Source organism: Mugil cephalus, chromosome 22, assembly GCF_022458985.1.
Source record: "Mugil cephalus isolate CIBA_MC_2020 chromosome 22, CIBA_Mcephalus_1.1, whole genome shotgun sequence".
Lineage (NCBI taxonomy): Eukaryota > Metazoa > Chordata > Actinopteri > Mugiliformes > Mugilidae > Mugil > Mugil cephalus.
In genome coordinates, this window is record NC_061791.1 from 8725030 (window position 1) to 8745355 (window position 20326).

The following is a 20326-nucleotide window of genomic DNA, read 5'->3' on the forward strand; positions in this document are numbered from 1 at the left end:
TACACACTCACACACTCACACGTTAATATGTTAGATCCCACACCGGGCATCAAAAGACAACCTTGTCTGCCTTGTCCGAGTTTGATTGAAATTTATTCCATTCAATTCCCTTCGACTCATGACTGTCTGTCTGTGTCTCAGCACAGCATTATCACCACGGTCAGGCCACAAAGCTGAGCATCTATTCATACATCTATAAAACACTTTGAGACGCTTTAAGTTTTATTTTCTGAATCTTAAAAACACTGTTCATGTGGGTGAACCATAAAGAAAAGTAGATTTTTACCCTTTCTGAGCAGCTTGATGCGTCTGGAAGTCTGGTTTATCTTATCTATATGATTATTTTTTCAGTGAGATGAACTGGAAACTCGAGTACTTAATATATTATACAGTGTATGTGATATAAATATTGAACGAATACGTAATGACTGAAATAAATGCTCAACTCTGTGACCAGAATATAATGATAATAAGTGGATAAATTCAGACAAGGTGATCTTTTGAAAATCATAAGAAAACAGTACACATCTGTACCACATGAGTAAAATCAGCCTCCAATCAACTACAGAAGAGCAGTTCTAGGTAAAGCTTGTTATTAAGTTTGTGTTATTGCTCTATATATATATCTTTTTTCAAAGGTACTCATGCGGCACTGATGTTACAGTGGCGTCACGCAACCACTCGCACACGTGCGCACGCAAAACAAAAGCGGGGGTTGTGGTGCCCGGCTCACCCAGTACAGCACGTCCGTCCAGCCCTCCATGGTTATGCACTGGAACACCGTTAACATGGCAAAGGCGAAGTTGTCAAAGTTGGTGATGCCTTCGTTCGGGCCCTCCCATCCCACTTTGCACTGAGTTCCGTTCTGCGTGCAGTGCCGGCCGTAAGCCCCGTCGGGTGCGCAGGGCGCCGGCTTTTCCTCCGCTTTGGTGCCTGTGACAAAGGGGCAGCAGGGACACGCTTTCTTTACAGTCTTCGACCGACAGTGAAAAAGTTACAAAGTGGAAGCAAAACACTTTTATAGCTTTATATTTGAGGGGGGTAAACTACGGCCCTATCCGGGCCTGGATCGGGATTCTAGCATTTTAAGTGTGTTTTGTAAATCGTGTCATGTGACGTGACTCAGCCAATCAGATGTGTGCTTTCTGGTAGAGACTTCAAACTCAAAGAACAGGATACAAACACAGAGTGGTTTTGTGATGGTGTTTTTGAGTTAGAGCTCACGTCTACCACTGAACATGAGAAACTGTGATGCATTATGGGATGTATTGGGGCATTACTGATGTAAGAAAGTAATATTAAGTATTTATAATCGCCAATACATGACATTACATTTCTTTATTTGACAGTAATTTCTTGAGCACATACATCTAGGTTCATGAATAAAGAAAGTACAATTCTTGATGGATGTAGATAGATGTACGGCACATCATAACACAAGTTAGTAAGTATGATGTTCTGAACATTTGAACATCCTTCCATTTAATCCCTTATATTGTTCAATGTAAAGTTGTTTTTTTTTACATATTTTTTTACATAATTTTTTATTTGTTTATGAACTAAACGATACTTACAAAGATATTCATGTTCATGAGTCATAGTTGCTAAGGAGAAGAAAACGAAGAGATTAAACCCCTATCAAATTTCAAACCATACACCATGACTACTAATATCAGTCGACCCAGCAGTGAACTGATCTAAACTTTGCTTAAAACACAATCTTTTACCCAACATGATTTTTTTTAACTTGGAGCCTGGATCCTTCTTACCTTCCCCGGGAGCTGCATATGACATCTCTCTTTAAGCTTTCAAGGACAAACGTTTGTACTTTTTTTTTTTTTTTTTTTTTACACAGACAATCCCATCAAGAGGGATTTGTGCCCATTCATGCACTGAAAGTGCTCGAACTGTAAGTCGGCGAACATTTGGACATTTACTACAGGGAGCAATATGACATCAACTCTCCCACCTTGCTACTCAGGTCATACATTGACATGTAAAAACACATCTGAAAGAAAGAGACTTGCTATGAAGGAAAGGTTAAAAGGAGAAACTGAACTGACCCCAAACGGAGCAGCCATAAAAAAAAAATCAATGTGAAAAAGTGGTCTACTAATTATAGAAAACAAGCTCTCCAGGGTGATGTATAGGATAACAGTGAGTATTCCACCAGCACTTACCCTGTGCAAAGCTAATTCCTCCTGTGGGACCTATAACATCACCATAATAACACTCAAGTCCATTTATACACGGGGCCCCTTTAACGGAAAAGTGTTTCAATCATTCACGGCGGCTGTTGTTTCAATTATTGCTCAAATTGTTCATACTCTGAAACATAAATGACGGTTTGAATAATTAATGGAGGTGATCACTAATGTGCATGTGCTATGTTCTCCTTTTGCCTTGTTTGCTGATGGATGAAGTGGCGCTGCGGATGACTGATTTAGTCCGACTTAAAAATATAGCGGTTCGTTGTGTGGCGCGGTATTCGTCTGCATAGCAAGTGCGTGTCTGTATAGCATGCCGTCAAACAAAGGTGAATGCAAAAATGAATCCGAGCAGAATATGCGTTGGAGCATGCACATTTATTTTTGCACTGGGCCGTATCTCTCTCCGCGTACCTGTTTGGTTGTGAACGCAGGTCTTGTGCATCTTGCCCATGAAGAGTTCCAGGCCGATGATTGCGTAGATGATGATGACGAAGAGGACCAGCAGGGCGATGTGGAGCAGAGGAACCATGGCTTTGATTATGGAGTTCAACACCACCTGTAAACCTGCAGCACGAACACACAAGGTAAGGAATTTCTCAATCACACATACAAAACATGATAGATAATACGAAGCAATCTGAATGCTTTCATAGATATGAAGCATACAATATATAAAGCTATCTTCCTAGTGCAGGGGTATAGAAGGGTATAGAAGCACATAAAGTTGGATTAGTTTTGTTTTCAGACACATTCCTCTTTTTATTCCTATTTATCACATTGTCACATGAGAAGAGGTATAAAATATTTGAATCCAACTTTATGGGGAACAGCATATTCTTGTTGTTTCTTGGGACAGATTCATCATTTTTTCCAAAATGAAATGTTTGCAACCAGAGACTTTGATTTATGCACAACTGCAGAGGCTACGAACTGTGAATTTTGCACACTATTACACCTTATAACAATACTCCCATTAATACCACATGTGGTCAGAGACGTAAACGTATCTTCCAGCTCCAGCTTCACTATAGGAGGCACTGATGTCTGAGGAATACTTTAACTGATTCTTGTGCTGTACATAACCCAATGCTTTTGTTCCTCCCTTTGAAAAATTCATACGGTTATGGCGTCTAGACCATCTGATCTCGGCCAAACCGGTTCATTAATTTGTTCATTTACACATTATTATTTTCATAAATAATACATTGTGCGGCGCACATGCAACAATGGTGCTGGAAGCGGTCCATGTGCTAATGAGCTAGCAAGCATGCTACTGATCAGCTGCCATGAACCAATTTAATACACAGTCCAATCATGTTCCTGGAGAGGATTCAGACCAAACACTGCGCTGCAGCACTCATACTTTTTACACGCGCACGCTGAGCATGTACGTGTGGCACCAAGCTCCAATATCAGCCCCAATCGGTGGTTCATTTTTCCTCCACTACACCAAATACTCATTCGCACCTGATCCCCAGAACAGCCTTTCTTTCTTTCTTTGTTTCTTTCTTTCCTTCCACAGCTCTCAGTACTTACTCGGTACTCCAGAGACCAGTCTTAGGGGTCTGAGTACTCTGAACGCTCTCAGAGCCTTCACGTCGAAGCCCGCCGCCTTCCCTCCAATAGGAGTGCCCCCCTCCACCTTCGTGGCCTGCTCCAAGATCGCACTGAATAACCTGTAAGAGAGAAAGTAATGACTTCAATAACCATGATCGTCACGTTGACATCCCATCTCCGCCGACTACAATATTTGAGCGAAAACAATAAAAAAAAAAAAAGATCCAGACATACAGGGATAAAATATAAAAAGAGACGAAGATCCACAGCTGGCCTTGTTATTTTCCATCTCTTCCCGTCGATACTAAACTGAACCATCTCCATTGCAGTTTGCCCAATCTATAAAACAGTGCAAATGTGGCCGCCAGCCTCGTTTGAGCCGATTCTGGTTTAGCTGAGGGAACGGTGAGACGTCTTCGTGAGGAAAATCTCAACAGTAGAAAATAAACAGCCTAATTAGCCGACACTCCAACACGACAATAGAAAGTGTTTCATCTGTTCCCTCTGTCGTTCACAGATAAGGAAATGTGAGACATCGGCCGTAATGATTTGACAGTCTGCTCAACAGGAGACCGCGCGTGGTTGTAGTGAAGGGGAACTTTCCCCAAAACGTGTTTTTAAGTGTGAGCTGTCAACACAGTCGGAATAAATATATGTAGTGTCACGTGACGTCACACGGCATTTCTTGTAAGTCGGTGGAAAAATACAAAAGGTTAAATATATTTGCTTGCTTTTATCCTCTATAAAATTATACCAAGGCATCTATTTTAATAAGAATATTCAACTTGGTTTAACTGATTAAAATGACCAAAACGCTTAGCTTCATTGAATAAAAATATAAAGTGTCTTCGTGCCTCATTTTCATACATCCTCAGGGCTGGAACTCTCCAAACGAACAAAGCATCACTTAATAGGGTCAAACATTAAGTATTAAGGTGTCACAAGCCACTAATGTAATAACAGCAGTGGAAAGCGTTGTCTTGTGTACAAATTACGGAGAAATGCACATTAATAAAAAAAAAATATGATGGTCAATAAACAGCTCAGTGTTTTATCCTGTCGCCTTTTGTTCGTTATTATCGGCTATGAAAATTATTTACAGACATCTCTTCGGTTCAAGTGGCTCGCGAGCTCGAATTTATGTACGTCCAGCTGAGCTTATCACCCTCCCCGTTCCTCGCGCTTTCTCTGCGATCCTTTAGAAATCACCATACAATACCATTTTCCAGCTAGCGCGGCTCAAAGGCCAGTCAGTGGCGCGTTAGTCATGGAGAATTATCAATTAGCACAGATGAAATGGCCACTTGAAAAGGCCTCTCAAAACATATCGGCCTCTCTCTCTCGCTCAGGCTCTCTTTTTAGCACTACCTCCCTCTCAATTTGATTAACTCTCACTCTCTCTTTCTCTCCCGGTGGAAAGCCTTTGAAACAGAGTATGAAGAGCACATCAAGGATTCACAATTTTGCATCACCAGCCTTTCACCCGGCACGTTTTTTTTTTCCCGGTGGGGTGTTAAACGATAATTAGAGCCTTTGTATGTAGCGCCTCTTTGGGGCTTTGTTTACATCCACGGTGCTTAAGTGCCCTGATGTGTGCACATTCATAAAGAGGAGAGAAGTCGCGAGGTATCATAGCGGCCACAACACTTGTGAAAAAGTTTATGAACTTCTAAACTTAATATATTTATTACAAATTAATTTATCGAATGCTTATTTCAACTTATTTCAACTGAACTAGAAAATCAACACCTCACCTCATCCTCACAAGAACCAGGGGACACGGATCTAACGATTCCTGAGATGTGTGAGTCTGGTAGTTCCTGTACCATTATCAGTCTACTCATCCCTTCAACCCCTTTTAATCCCATCCTCTCAACCCCTTTGACCCATTTTCATCCCAGCCCCTCAATTCCTTTGACCCCTTTTCATCCATCTCCTCAATTCATTTGACCCCCTTTTATCCCATCCTCCCAATCCCTTTTCATCCCATCCTCTCAACCCCTTTGACCCATTTTCATCCCAGCCCCTCAATTCCTTTGACACCTTTTCATCCCATCTCCTCAATTCATTTGACCCCTTTTCATCCCATCCCCTCAACCCCTTCGACCCTTTTCATCCCATCCCATCCCCTCAACCCCTTTGATCCAATTTCATCCAATCCCCTCAACCATTTTTTCATCACATCCCCTCAATTCCTCTGGCCCCTTTTCATCCTATCCCTTCAACTCCTTTGGAGCCTTTTCATCCCATTCCCTCAACCCCTTTGACCCCTTTTCGTCCCACCCCTCAACCTGTCTCATCCCTCCATCACAACCTGTCTACCAATAAACCCATTTACATCAATCAGGTATGGTCTTTGTTAGAACACCTCGTTCTCTTCATTATGGTTTTATTAACATCAACAATAAAAGTGTATGTAGAAAAAAAATGTCAAATTGAAATCCTGTGTGGAGAAAGAGAATTGAGAAGGAATGACAACAGTGCGAGCAGGGACAGGAAAATAAGATAACATTTAATGAAGATGGAGGGCTGCGTAAACCCAGAGACAAAGGAGTCTATATCCATATTGCACACACACACACACACACACACACACACAATTCTGTGCATGCACTCTGTTAAGTCATCGAGCCTTCACTAATAACCTCTTAGGTACAGGCTGGCTGCAACATCTGCGTGCATGTGTGTGAGGATGCATGTGTCTCTGAGGCTGCTCAGCACCAGGTACAAGCTCTTTCAACCCATATGGTGAATATTCCAGAGGGAGCGAACTCTTGTCGCTTCTCATCTACACACGTGCGACACACACAGAGGCGCGGACAGGCTGGCACACACAGGCGCAAAGACAGGCGCTCATTCATGCACACATGGAGACACAGTGCTATCACGGCTACGATTTTCCCCCGGATCTTCGTGTGAAATGGAAGGAGTGCATGCGTATTCTCTTCCACAACTTTGTCGATTCATTATTTTTTTTTGTTTTATTGTATCAGCTTTCAGCTTATTATCAATTACAAGTTCAAACTGCAGTACAAACACAGAAACATCTCATGTTGTTTTTCTAATCTGTTTACTCTCTCTTTAGGATCGGGCAATTAAAGCTATTCAAGCAAGGTTAGGGAACAGACTGTTATCATTGATTATGTCAGTTTTAATAACTCTTATCACGAGTGCTGGTAGTGAACGGGTTACACAACAGCAATGCACCACTTGCAGGAAACAATAAACGACCAACGCTGCCATTTTTCTGATGAGAACAGTCACTGTGAAAAAGGGAAAAGGACAATTCTGTCTCTTCAGAAGAATATGTTTGCACATTCTTTTCTTATTCTGGTCAAACTGACACACTGTTTATATCTTGAGGATTGTTTCAAAAAATTTTTGCGAAGTCTGGGGAGGCCTCCAGGTTCATTCTCACAAAACACTCCGCGCAACCTCCCCTGAAGTGTCTGCGAGCAAGACGCTGCCAGCTCCAGCTCTGCAGCTTGTATCTGACCTTCTGAACTAATTTTGGCAGGGGTGCATGGAAAAGACAATTTATTTACCGGGATCAATACGGTATTATTGCACATTAAATTATGCCGCATCCCACTAAAAGCCACAATTCAAATGGAGACAAAAACAGTGAGAGACAGACAGAGAGGGTAGATAACAGCATAAGAGTGGTAAAGGTTGTGTTTATGCCAGGGGCACTGGCACCACGCTGTCAGCCGGTGGTGTGTGTGTGTGTGTATGTGTGTGTTTGTGGGTGGAAGCCAACCGTGTTCAGTTAGTGATGGCTAATGTGAGTGAACACTTGACTGCCAATGAACAAGACTCACTGAGTGAGTGTGTGTGCCTGTGTGTTGGTGCATTCACAGAACCTCGCTTCGGGGCTGAGGGTCGCTTTCTTGCTGTCTCTTTCTATTGCAAACACAAACACACGCACAACACACACGGACAATTAGACCGTTTTTATGGCATTAATATAACTGTCAGGTCCGATGGCTATAGCGCCATTATCCCTGCACAACAGTGTGCGCAAAAGCACAGCTGGCAGGCAGGGCACGCATTCACACACACACATGCACACATACATAATACAGGCAAAGAGGGTTTAGCAGATGGGCTATGTTGCTGAGTTGCAGATAAAGGAAAACAGAGCAGAGCTTTGCCATCAGCATTTCACAAGCTAATCAGTTTAAGCTTCACCAATACACTGTAGGCCAAAGTTTACTGCGGATTGGACACAGACTCGCTGGGAACTAAAGACAGCTAGGTTTATGACAACACCTCACTAACCCCGTGTGTACTAAGATGCCAGCTCTATTCTTGTGGAGAAACAATACCATGTCTCACGCTTCTAAACAACGGGTGACACTGTGCACCAACAGGCAAGAAACAAACGAGAAAAAAACTTCTTCTACAACAGTCAGATCTTTTTGTAGACTCACGCGATATGCTCACCCATTCTCATCTATTTCTCTCATCACATTTCTCTAATGATGTGCGATACTGAAATATCAATACTTCCGATACCAGGTCTTTATGCTCTGATATCGATTCTCAACTCAAAATATCTATACTTTGGATACTTCAGTCATTCCAGGTAATGTAGGAACACAGTGGAAAGTAACTGAACTATTGAGCTGTGGCAACACAACAAACCTTATGAAACTCAAACTCAGGTTAAACCACAACACAGGATACGAGGTGTTTATGACGAGATGGACAGAAGAGGAGAGCGCAGTGTCAGAATTAAGATGCAAGTTTAGCATTTTATAGTAGTTCTTAAGAGTTAAAGAATAATTTTAATGGTGTTCTTATTTATTTTTTTTCCGTATTTTGTATGACTGCGTTCGTTTTTTTCTGTTGTTGTGTTATATAGTAAAAGAGGCCCCTACCTCAATAGACTTCTGAGTTCAATAAATAAATAAATTACACCGATGTCTTGTATTCTATGATTTGAAATACACTACTTTTTTTTAGGTTTACCAAACACATCAGGGTGTATCGGTATAAGATCAGTGTCGCCGATTCCAGACTGAATTTTACTCTGTGGTAACGAACATCACTGCTAGTCCACTCCCTATTTCCAGCTTCCCCATTCACATGACTGCTCTCATCGCCACCACAAGCAGTGTCCTAACTCAAGGGGTTTCCTATACTCGCCAAGTACGCACACAACTGACTCTGTGGCTCGCCTGACTCCACATCTGAAGGTGGCACGTTCAAATCATGCCAGAATCAAATATATGGGGGACTAGGGGTTAAAAAAGCAGCAGCTCTGACAACCTGCTGTGTGAATGAATGGTGCAAAAGAACAGAAAGAATTGTATTTCTGTTCACTCAGAAGTGATACAGGAGAAACTGTCATAGCTGTTCTGCCTGTAGAGTAAAGAGCATGAGCAGCACTAGAGGTATTAGAGACAAGCGGCCGTTTGTCTTGGATGCACTTTTAATTTGTTGACAGCAATTACACAAAGGTACCATTATTATTAATTATTAATTTGCCGAGGGCGCGCTGATGTTTAAAAGCATCTTGAGGAGCGCTTTATGTGCCTGTCGGTTCCTCTCTTAAACTTCGCGGACCCAGTCGAGGCAGCACAATAAAAACACGCTTCTGTTGACTCACCCCACGACCACGATGATGAAGTCGAGCAGATTCCAGCCGTTCCTCAGGTAGGCGTTGGGGTGGAAGAGCAGGCCGTAGGCTATTACCTTCAGGAACGCTTCCACCGTGAAAATGATGAGGAACAGATACTCCACGCGCTCCTGCGGAGACACAGACATGACAGCTCCATTTATTTGTTATTTGAGCAGCAGCAGATAAAAAAAAACAAAAAAAACAAAGCGGATAGAAGAGATGATTATAAAACGGCACGTTAAAGTTTGCAATAGACTAATGTCTAAGTAACATCCACACAAATGTCAGGCCCAAAAGTTTTCCAGCAGAACATTATATCATCACAAGATGCTCAATTTTAATTACTTCTCCTCTCAGTGGTCATAATGTTGTGGCTGATTGGTGTATACACATTCAGTCGTTCAGTGAGCACCCCTGGCACTGGCTCCTTAATCCACTGAGTTCAGTGGATTCAGGTTTGTGTGTGCGCGCGCGTTGTGTGTATTCGATTATTTATGCGTGAACATGTATTTGTCTAACTTGTAATCGTGTACACAATCAAAGCATTTTGATTATTTAATCAGAGCGACTCACTTCCTGTCCTGAGAGGCTACTGTCTGAGGAGAGGAATTCGGGCGTGTGTGCATGAATCCCCATATGCAGGCCCGCGTACGCACGCACACACACACACAGTAACACACAGCATTTCTACTACAGAGTTCCTCAGAGATTGTTGTCATAGCGACGACCCCCCGCCTAAGGAGGTCCTGGGAAACGTCCTGAAGTGGCCTCAATACAAAGCGGGATTGTATAACTTTGTGACCATCGTGAAGAAGCAGAGAGTTTATCATCCACCTAATCATCTGTCAAATCCAACTACATTTAGATCGAGAGACGACTAAATTTTGACTCTTTTTTTGGGGGAGGAGCAAACAAAAATACTCTTCTGTCTCTCGTCCCCCCTCTGAGGTACGTATTATTCTTAATAAAAGCGTATTTATCTACATCTATCAGTCCGTCCATCCATCCCGGGCCCCGCTCCTCCTCTTGTTCCCACTTGTTTTCCCATGGACGCATACACACAGAGGGCCAGAGGTTCTGGACAGAAGGCCAGCCAGGTCTCTCCAGGCTCTAGCCTCAACCCTGGGAATCACAAAGAGATGAACCTGGAGCTGGAGGGAAACGGCCTGTGAATGGGTCCAAGTTCACTGAAACAGCTTGTGGAAAATGTGTCACTGAGGCCTTATTCAATGTGCTATAATGACGAAGTATTCTATAAACTAGAATATCTGCCTCCAAGTCTGGTTTTGTTACATTAATATGTATTTGAAAAGCACTTAACTCACTCCCCTTTGTTATTTTCTATGTCTACTTTCCCTATCAATTCCTCATTATCGCCTTATTGCTCTTATTGCATTATTTTCCGTACTTTTTGTTTTTTGACACAAGTGATGGTGCAATTGCACTTTTATTTTATTTTGAACTTTGTGTTATTTGGTGTTTCTGATGTTATGTTCATGAGTTTTTAAGTCAAAAATGTTGCCTTAAAATAAAAGTAGTCATTTCTGCATTTAGAGAAGTAGCATCTTATCAAATTATCCGTTTGCAGCCCGATGTGAGTCTAAAGCGGATTCAGCTGAACAAATAATCTCAGGGTCTCTCAGAGAGACTACACATCTCACCACTAGGCCACACAATGGGACAATGGGCCACTCGTCGCTTAACTGGTGTTTTATTTGCAGTGTAAACTTTTAAGCCGTGTTGGACGTGTTCGAGTTTGATTTTTCAGGGCGCTAAAAAGAACCGCATCAAAGATGTATCACGATTGATAAACAGGTCATGCTTTATTTTATTCTCTTTTTTTTTTTTTTGTTCTTAATGATGTGATCTAGAAGTGTTTTCCCACACTTAGAAGTGTTCTTATTCAAACACTTTAAAGTGGAGGGAATGGCGTGAATTATAATTCGGAGGATTTGCACAGTTTGAAAGACGGGCAAGTTGAAAGGAAAGTTGTTGTTTTTTTTTAGGCGGACCTGCTCAGAAAGCCGTCTTTTAAACCTGTTTTGCTTCCACTTTGTGTCTTTCTAACGTCGTTTCAATTCAAGTCCGTCCAAGTGCTCTTTTAAGAGCTGAACTTAAAGATACAGATATTCACGTGTCTGTATCTGTATCGGTGTGAATGAATATCAGGTTTTTAATATTCGTGTTATTAATATTTGTGAAGCAGATTCTCCACCACCACCACCAGAGTCAGTAGTCTATGAAGAAGTAATTAATCTTACAAATGCACACACACACACACACACACACACACACACTCCTCCCTGTCAAACACACAAAAACCTCTCCATCACTCTCTCAAACACACACACACACACACACACAAACCGAGCTGTGTGTCTGCCGGTGACAGGCCAACAGTGCGCCGCAAAGAAGAGCGAAACAAAGAAAAACATCTGGTAGCAACAGCTCGACAAACACCCGCTATCTCTTCCTCCTTTCCTCTCCTATTCACCCATAAAGGGCAATATATCCATAAGGGGCACGGCTAATTCGGTTAGCGGGCGGAAAGAAACGAGAGAGGGAAGACGAGAGAGGGGAGGGAGAAAAGGAGGAAGACAGGATGACCGAAAGGTGAGTATGTGGGAGCAATAATTCAGTTAACTGTGATAGGTCAACCAAACTACCTATCCATCAACCAGGCCAATCAGATTACAGTATCGACATTCTACCATACGCCGGACAACGTTTCCATTTGCGATGACCTTCTGTGTTTGTATGTGTGTGTGTGTGTGTGTGTGTGTGTGTGTGCGCTGCGAGACAGGATTAGCCATTAAGCTGCTTTTGAAAGATCCCGCAGACGCGCCGTAGCCTGTGAGCGAGTGGCTTTCATGCGGTTTTCAATACATCAAGAAGAACAAGAGGGAAGAGGGGGCGGAGAGGGGTGAAAAAAGAAAAACACCTTGAGCCGACTAAAACTACTCAACCGCGAAAACACGGAGCAGCGGGAGTTCATGGGGGAAGAGAGCGTTTTGATTGAGAAAGTTGCTGCTTCGCCGCGGTTCAAAACCAGACGTGAGAAACAGAAACTGAGAAACAAAACAGAGAAACAGTCTTAACGAATGGAATATGTTTGAACCAACATCTACTTCTTCGAAAGCTTAAGCCTCAAGTGCGGCTGTTAACTTAACGCACCTGTGAAATTCACTGACAACTCTTTAGACACGAGTAAAGTTACGTCTTACAAACTGGTAAAGTCTGTCTCTTTCTATTTCTTTCTCTCATCCCTCACTTCTCGCGTCTTCACCTCCCCTCTCTTCCGTCCCCTCGTCTCTCTCTCTCTCTCTCTCTCTCTCTCTCTGTCTCTCTCTCTCTCGGGCTCTCTCTGTGGGAGCCCAACCAGAAGTTACCATAGAGACCAAGATGGGTTTCAACGTTGCCATGGAAACTGGGGGCTGCAGCAGCAGCAGTGGCAGCAGCTGACTTTCTCTCTTACTTTTCTTCACTCTCTCCCTCACACACACACAAACACTCACACACACACACACACACACACACACACACACAGATGACATTGCTCAGTACTGTAACAAGAATATCCAAAGCGCATAGTCCTAATTACTACTCTTCTGTCAGCATTCAGACTTCCTATTGTGTGTCATTTAGTGCATATGCGCACACAGACGGGCTCTTGCATACGTGTGGTTTCGTGTGGTTTTGTGTGGTTTTGTGCGTCCTAGAGTGATCCACGGCCCTTACCACCAGTTGACTGCATTCAACTTAGTCCCAGTGTCACTGTGCACAGGCTGTTTTATAATATCTAGGGCACCAGCTAGACTTCAACACGTCACAAGTGCCGTCGAATCAATCTGGACTTTGCAGGTGAAACAGGTAATGGCAATTGTACGCTTTGTGTCAAGCTTAGATTAATCAACGGTTCATTTTTCATTCATTTTTACTTCTGTCTTTATTCCCCCCAAATTAATATGCTAATCCAAAGTCGAAACATAACAGGCGACGGCAGGTTTAGCAGCTTTCGTGACATCGCGAAACGGCTAAAAAAGCTCTTTCAATTATAATGAGTTCGATGGAGGTTACATTTTGTTTTTTTTTCCTCTAAATTATCTATTTAAAAAGGACTAATTGTAATCACATCTGACAGCACTTAAAAGATTCTCAACGATTTTCTGGTCAAGTAGACATTTCACCACAGCTAACGGGCCTAATGGAAAAAAAGCTGCACTTTTCCTCGCACTGTAAGGACCTATTCATAGGAAAACACTCTTCTCTCGACAAAGCCGACCATTGAGGCTGTGCTGAGAAAGGCTCTCAGAGCTGTGCTGCGCTCTGATAGCACCTCGAGTTGTAAAGCCTGATATACTGTCAATCGTATTTGTCAGCTGCTCTGTTCTGTGAGTAGGAAAGGGAAAAGTCATTTCCTCAGTGGTCTCTGAGCTCAAATAACGTGTAAACAAAACAGGAAAACTCAGGAACAAAGGAGATTATGACATATCGGGTGAAACTATATGTCCCTTTAAATTATACCAAGAAGTTAAAATCTTATGGTTTCATGAAATCTGGGTAAGTGGTGAATCCTTCTGTGGTGTGAAGAGTTAAAACTACTCATTTATTTAAAAGCTTCGATATTGATTCATAAAATCCTTGCATTAGTGGTTTCGCCCGACTCGTCCTGTGACACCATCTGGCCTTAAAGCTAATGTGTGGCAGCGTTTTGGATCTCAAAAGTACGACAACAGAGAAGTGTTGGCCAAATCAAAGGCACATGCCAGATGTGTAACCTTGAGGAGAAATACTGAAAACCCAATTTGCATTTCACAAAACATATGGCCGCATTAGTTTTGTGAAAACCTTTTTATATTTAATTGAACGGAATCGAAGTTGAATCAAATTGATTCGGGAAATCAGTGGCGATACACAACTCTTCTCGACACACTGTACACACACCGAGAGCCTATTCAGACCCCAGGTGAAATCCCTGCAATATCAACAGAAGAGAAGCTAACAGTGCAGCTCGCTACTGAGGCCAAAATGGCAGTAAATGGGATTAACTGTCCTTACTACCTTTAGTTATATTTACAGTTAAAACTTTAGTTTACTCTGCTGAGAGGCTTCAGATCTGAACACACAGGAAACATGCTACCAACACACTAGCATGTACAAAAGCACAATCTCAAATCTATAGTCCTCTGGCTCTTTAATTACAAAACCGCAATTGTGTCCGCGCATATGTGTGCGAGACAGAAAGATTGCTCATCAGTGACCTCCGACCCCTGAAAAGAACCTAGATCACCTTAAAGAGCCGACGGGATGCAGAGCGACCGCAAATGGTGGGAAATGACGAGTTTGTTTTCAAATGTTTCCGCTTTATTGCGGACACCGGCTTATTAAACCAATTCCTTTTCTTTATTTGGCTCATCTTTTCTTTCCTCAAGCGCTCCAAATATCAAAATTTATTGAAAGACAATAACTCCAGTTTCCAGGCAACTGACAATTCCACTACCAGAGGAAGAACGGCGAAGAAAGAAAGAAAGAAAGATCTATTTGCGTGCATGCAACAAGAAACTTGACACACAATCTGTCTGTAGTTGCCGATTATCGACCATCACGAGTCTAATGTGATGAAGAATGATCCACTTTTTCTTTCTGACAAATACCCTACACATTATTTCCTCTCATGTTGGTACAAATGGAAGACACATGTTGGTTTTCTTTTCAAGGGCAACTTTTACAATTAATTTAGTTTTACTTTGATTAACCTTTGAAATAGGTCATAGCAATGACACTCAAGGTCCATTCTCTTATGAGTCACAACTGTTTGGAGGCACAGCTGTGACCTACACAATATTAGAAAGGTGGTCATAATGTTATGCCTCATTGGTGCTACACTCACAAGCAAACACACATCAGTTTGCTTCGTCTGATACTATAAAATATCATGTTACTTCCCATCAATCTTTTCTACTTCCACTCAGGAAGAGAAACTTAATCCGTCAATAAACACCAACTGGAATGTCTCTGGATGCTACCAGGTCTACCGTCAAGCCGCTTTTCTCAAAAACGAACAAGTCAGTCATTCGCTTTCTTCCTGCGGCTTCTTCCGCTCCGAGGTCCAGATCTCGTCCCAGCATGCGCTCGGGAGAAGGGCTGAGGAAATTCCCAGGGCGCGTCACCGCCAGTCTATCCTAGGCCCTAACAACCGAGTAAATTACTTCCACAGAGGAAACGAAGCCGAGTTAAAGTCAAGCTGACCTGCACGTGGGACCGAAAGGTAGACGGCAAAACAAACATCTGAGATCGTCTGCAAATACGGACTCGAGTGTGGGGAAACGGGAGACAGCGTTAGCAAAATAGAAGGAAATAGAGAGTAAGAAGGCTATAGACAGGGGAGAAACGGTGTAATTGGTCTAAAAATAATAAAAAAATAAAAAAAAACACAGGAACATAAATCATCTAGTATAGACAGCTGTGTGTGTGTGTGTTTGTGTGTGTGTGTGTGCCAGCTGATGTCTTGAAGGGAGGTAACTGGTACCCTTGAGAGAGGAGAAGCAGGGAGGGAAAGAGAGAAGAGGAAAAATTAAATAGCCGAGATAAAAGGGTGACGAAATACACCTTCCTTCCACTGTTTTCACTCATCCCTCCTTTCAAGCTAACTCTGCATTCAGCCGTGTGTGTTGTGCCTGACTTATCACGACTCGTCCTACCTCACCTCGCAGGGAGACGGATGCACACACACACACACACACACACACAAACCGAGCCGGTGCTGAATTCAGAATCCGTCTCTGCACACACACACACACAGACACACACGTTTCTCAGTTCCTCACACCCGCACATGCAAATGCGCAAATGAAGACAAAGCGAAGTGACACGCAAACACACAGATCACCGCAGTGCATCAAGATCAGAGTGGCTGCTCGCTAAACTGACGGGACAAGATAGATTACTATACTCTGTAAGTCACTGCATGACTCATGGTACGGAGCGTGAGTGTGTGTTTTTATGCGCGTGAGTCATCTAATATGCCTCTCGGGCCGATCGTGCCGTTATGACTTATAAGGGAGACGGGGAGACGGAAAGGTGCTGTGGAGCGACGGGAGCGTATAGCGTGAGCAAATTAAAAGATAGCATCGTTACCCGTCGGTTGATTACGGATCTTTGCATTATGGTCGGACCTGAAATGTGATAATGTCGCTCCTGTTTGCTGAGAAGGAGTAGGAATAAGAGCACTGCAGCAGCGGCAGGTAAACTGAAACTTCATTATTGGATAGTGGGCAACAAATGCAGCCACTTTCTCCTAATTTCATCCAACCGCCAATAAATTTAGTCAATGAGAAGTGTCACAAACTGCAGAGTTAACCCTCATGGACCTCCTTTCGCTTTAAATGGGAGTTAAGTGGAGTCCGGCGGGGCAAACGCGGCGACAACCGGAGCCACCGCGCCGAGTTTAACCCTAGCTAACCCTCTCTACAGTAATCTCATGAGTCCACGGTTCTATTTACAGTACATGATTAATGCCTGAGACAACATGATAAAGGTTTGCATAGGCTCTCATGTGTAAACAAGCAATTATTTCCAGAGGAAATAATTGCTTGTACCTGAGATTATTTATTTACACGCAGTTTTGTCTCCGCTTTATTGCTCTCAAGAATTTCCTGTACATAGAAAGGAAGGATAGAAATGAAGAAAGCTGCCCTCGTCTCTTCTAATGCTTCATTACGGTTCTTATCTGTCCATATCTCCCCTCGCTCTCTGTCCCTTTTTTTCCCCTCCTTTTCGTCCACTTGTTTTTCTCATCCAGTCTGGCCGTGTCTCAGCCTGTGGCCCCGATCAATTATCCTGTCTGCGTAACAGGAAGACGCAGAAAGAATGGGATGAAACGACAGAGAGATCACTGAAATAAAAGCAGTGCTGGTGTCACTGAGCGGCGGTCTTCAGATTCAATTAGAGTGTTCCCAGGATTCCCTGTCGTACATCTAACGAGAGGAGGAATCATTAGCAGGGAAAATATTAGTGTTAGTATAATCTATAGCACGAGATCTTTGCTTAACAAGTGACAATGTGGGTTATGTATACGAGGGCTGAATTTGATTTGTGTAGGCCATAACCCACTGAGATCAAACATCGCGCGGGTGTGTACGTGCCCGCACCTGTGCAGGAGCCTGAGCCCCGCTGTGCTGACATATGGTCTCCTCATATATGATGCAGGACGGCCAACGACCATGGGAGAAGCAGTTCAATCGAGCCGAGGTATGTTTTGAATAATGAATGACGGACAGAATGTTTAAAAGAGAAGTGGATTCATCTCCTCGGGCTGAAACGCAACCTGACGCGCGCCAATTCTGAAGGTAAACTACACGTGAGTCAATCATTGCACCTGTAACAACTGAAGCAGAAGTAAAACCGTTTTGCATAACCGTATGCATTTGCATAACAAATGCTCAGGTTCACAAAGGTTACAGTATCCAGGATTTGTTATAAGAGCTATTGATTGAACTGTACTTTTATTCAGCTAGCTGTTGTTTGTAGTGATACTGAATCGTATTGTGTTGTACCGACACGTATTTCTTTTTCATTTTGACAACCCCATTTTTGGTCAGTGAACTAAATTACAGAAAAACTGTATCCATCCCCAGCAGGATGCAGTCTGACACCGGCACCCACACACATACACACAAAAACACTTCAGGAACAAGTAAAAAAAACATGAAGAACAGCACAAGGTGTTGACCTGGCCTCCGAAAGTCTCTAGATCCCAACGTGTTAAAGTATCTGTGAGTTGCACTGGAATAAGATTGATCCACAAACCCTAGGACCCAAAGGCCCCCACTAACAAAAGACACCACAGGACACCCTCAGAAGGCCCACACAAGTTCTCTGATGAGGTCACAACTGTTCATTAGGAAGGTGGTCATAATGTTATGCCTTGTGGATCTTTAAAGAGATAGCTCGGTCAGCTCGGGCCAGTCTTCCCTTAAGAAGTGATTTCTTTCCCATTTCAAATGTTATGGTCTTTGTGTTGGGTGGGTTTGTGTCTCATGCTGACGGGGGCATTAGACTGGGTTTGACTGATCTACCTTGAGCAAGCGAATGTCACTTCCTGTGAGGAGATATAAACAATGGTCAGGTGACATTCAGATGTGGAGATGCCGACACAAAGGCAGTTTGAGACCTACCCTGAAGACTACTTCCCCTCCTTCTACAGCCTCCCGTCAGCATACCTGGTTATTTCCTTATTTCCTTTTCTAATTAGGTTAATAACTACACACTATTGTTATAACACATCTCTAAAAGTAGTTAGCGGTGGTGTTGCTGCCAAGCTTGTGCAGAGACAGATCTGGCCCCGTGCTGGTGAGGATCTGACCTGTAGACAGGAGGACACTTCGAAGGTATTGCCAAGGCCAGTCTCTGTCAAGTCCGATATCTGACACCAACTGTAAACCGTAAGAAATTACAGCGGCACCGATTTGCACTAGAATCATCAGGAAATATTGATTCTCCACTTGTGAAACAGAATTACATCTGTGTCTTCCTTGTAGAGAACAGGTTTCTCCAAGCTGACAAAATAAGTCCTTTCTCCCTCCCTCCCTCCCTCCCTCCCTCCCTGCACGCCTGTCTCTCTTGCACTCTGCCCATGTTGGATTGCTCCTATCAGAGCCAAACACACCACTCTATCTCCCCGCAGAGTGCTGGAAAAGCTCTGTTTGCGAATGTGTGTGTGTTTGTTAAGAATTGCTCCATCATTCCTGCCCTGGTTAATGTCCGGTGGAGCGGGACCGGGGCACAGCACTGTGAAAATGGAGTAACAGAGATACAAAGGGGGGGAGAACGCTGAATGTGTGTCTCGGTGAGAGAGACATGATAATACTGACTGACTGACTGTGTCAATCTATACTTCTAAGAGCACTGTAACTCATATGTCTGTTACTCCAAACGGCTGCTGGAATCACTGACAATGCTAAATGTGCAATTTAACTTTTTAAGCATTATGTTCATTAGTTATTCATTTTCCTAATTATTTTATTGTTATTTTTTCTTTCAGATTGGCTTTATTTACGCTACAAAAACAAAATCTATTATTTCAACCAAATAGAAAGCAATATAATAGACGTCACAGCATTAGCTGGAGGCAGAACAGAAACTTTGGCGATTGAAAGAAAGGATTGGAGTTATTGAAGTTAATCATTATTTAGGGGTTTCTTGTTACATGTTAATTCTAATGCTAACGCAACATTAGTTGTGTGTTTCAGGGTGGGAGCAGCAGCTCTTGCATTCACTACGTTACCCTCCACAGTGGTTCCAGTTACTTCCTGTAATATCTTTGTTGGAGAGGATTCACTTGATAAAGACAGACCAGACTTCGTCCCCTCTGTGTCCCCCTTTGGACAAACCATCAATCCAGTGAATGAGAGTGCAGGGGTCGGTGAATATAGTCCCATCAGTCAGAGTCAACTTTTTAAAATAACACTCACAGTCTCAGGGAATGAGTGTATTAGTATATTCTCTAAAATATGCGTTTTCCTCATCCAATTCCAGCAAAAACAGTCCACTGAATTATGCTAACCACTGTTTACAGACTATTGTGTTTTAGATGTTTTGCCTCCAGTTAAGCCCCGCCCCTCAAAAATGTCACACTGTTTACAAACCCCGAAGGGTCTATAATGATTAATGCATGGATATTACCTAATGTATTCAGTGAGAAATGATCTCATAAGTAGCATTGCATTCATTTTCAGGATGGTTTTCACAGTTTATCTACACTGAAAATAGCTCAAAAGAGAAGGAAACTAGCAGCTCAAGTCCTCCTGAGTCCTTTATGAGAGGCAACTCATTCGGAGCTAAAACCGAAAAATTGTGCGTAACACCGAACTGCCACGGCTGTAAGTGAACTCTGATTCCGGCGCAAACCCCAGCATCTTAGCCCCTGACCTCT

The 20326-nt window shown here is 42.9% G+C and overlaps 1 protein-coding gene across 1 annotated transcript in view; it reads right to left on the minus strand.

The window, feature by feature from the left end:
• Positions 1 to 20326, minus strand: part of cacna1c (calcium channel, voltage-dependent, L type, alpha 1C subunit) — a 186529-nt gene that overhangs the window by 64372 nt on the left and 101831 nt on the right. Inside the window, exons 4-8 of the mRNA XM_047575051.1 lie at positions 9382 to 9521; positions 3747 to 3886; positions 2622 to 2774; positions 1575 to 1604; positions 734 to 933 (exon numbers count right to left, since the gene is read on the minus strand). Coding sequence (XP_047431007.1) covers positions 734 to 933; positions 1575 to 1604; positions 2622 to 2774; positions 3747 to 3886; positions 9382 to 9521 — 663 coding nt within the window. The remainder of the gene's footprint in view (positions 1 to 733; positions 934 to 1574; positions 1605 to 2621; positions 2775 to 3746; positions 3887 to 9381; positions 9522 to 20326) is intronic.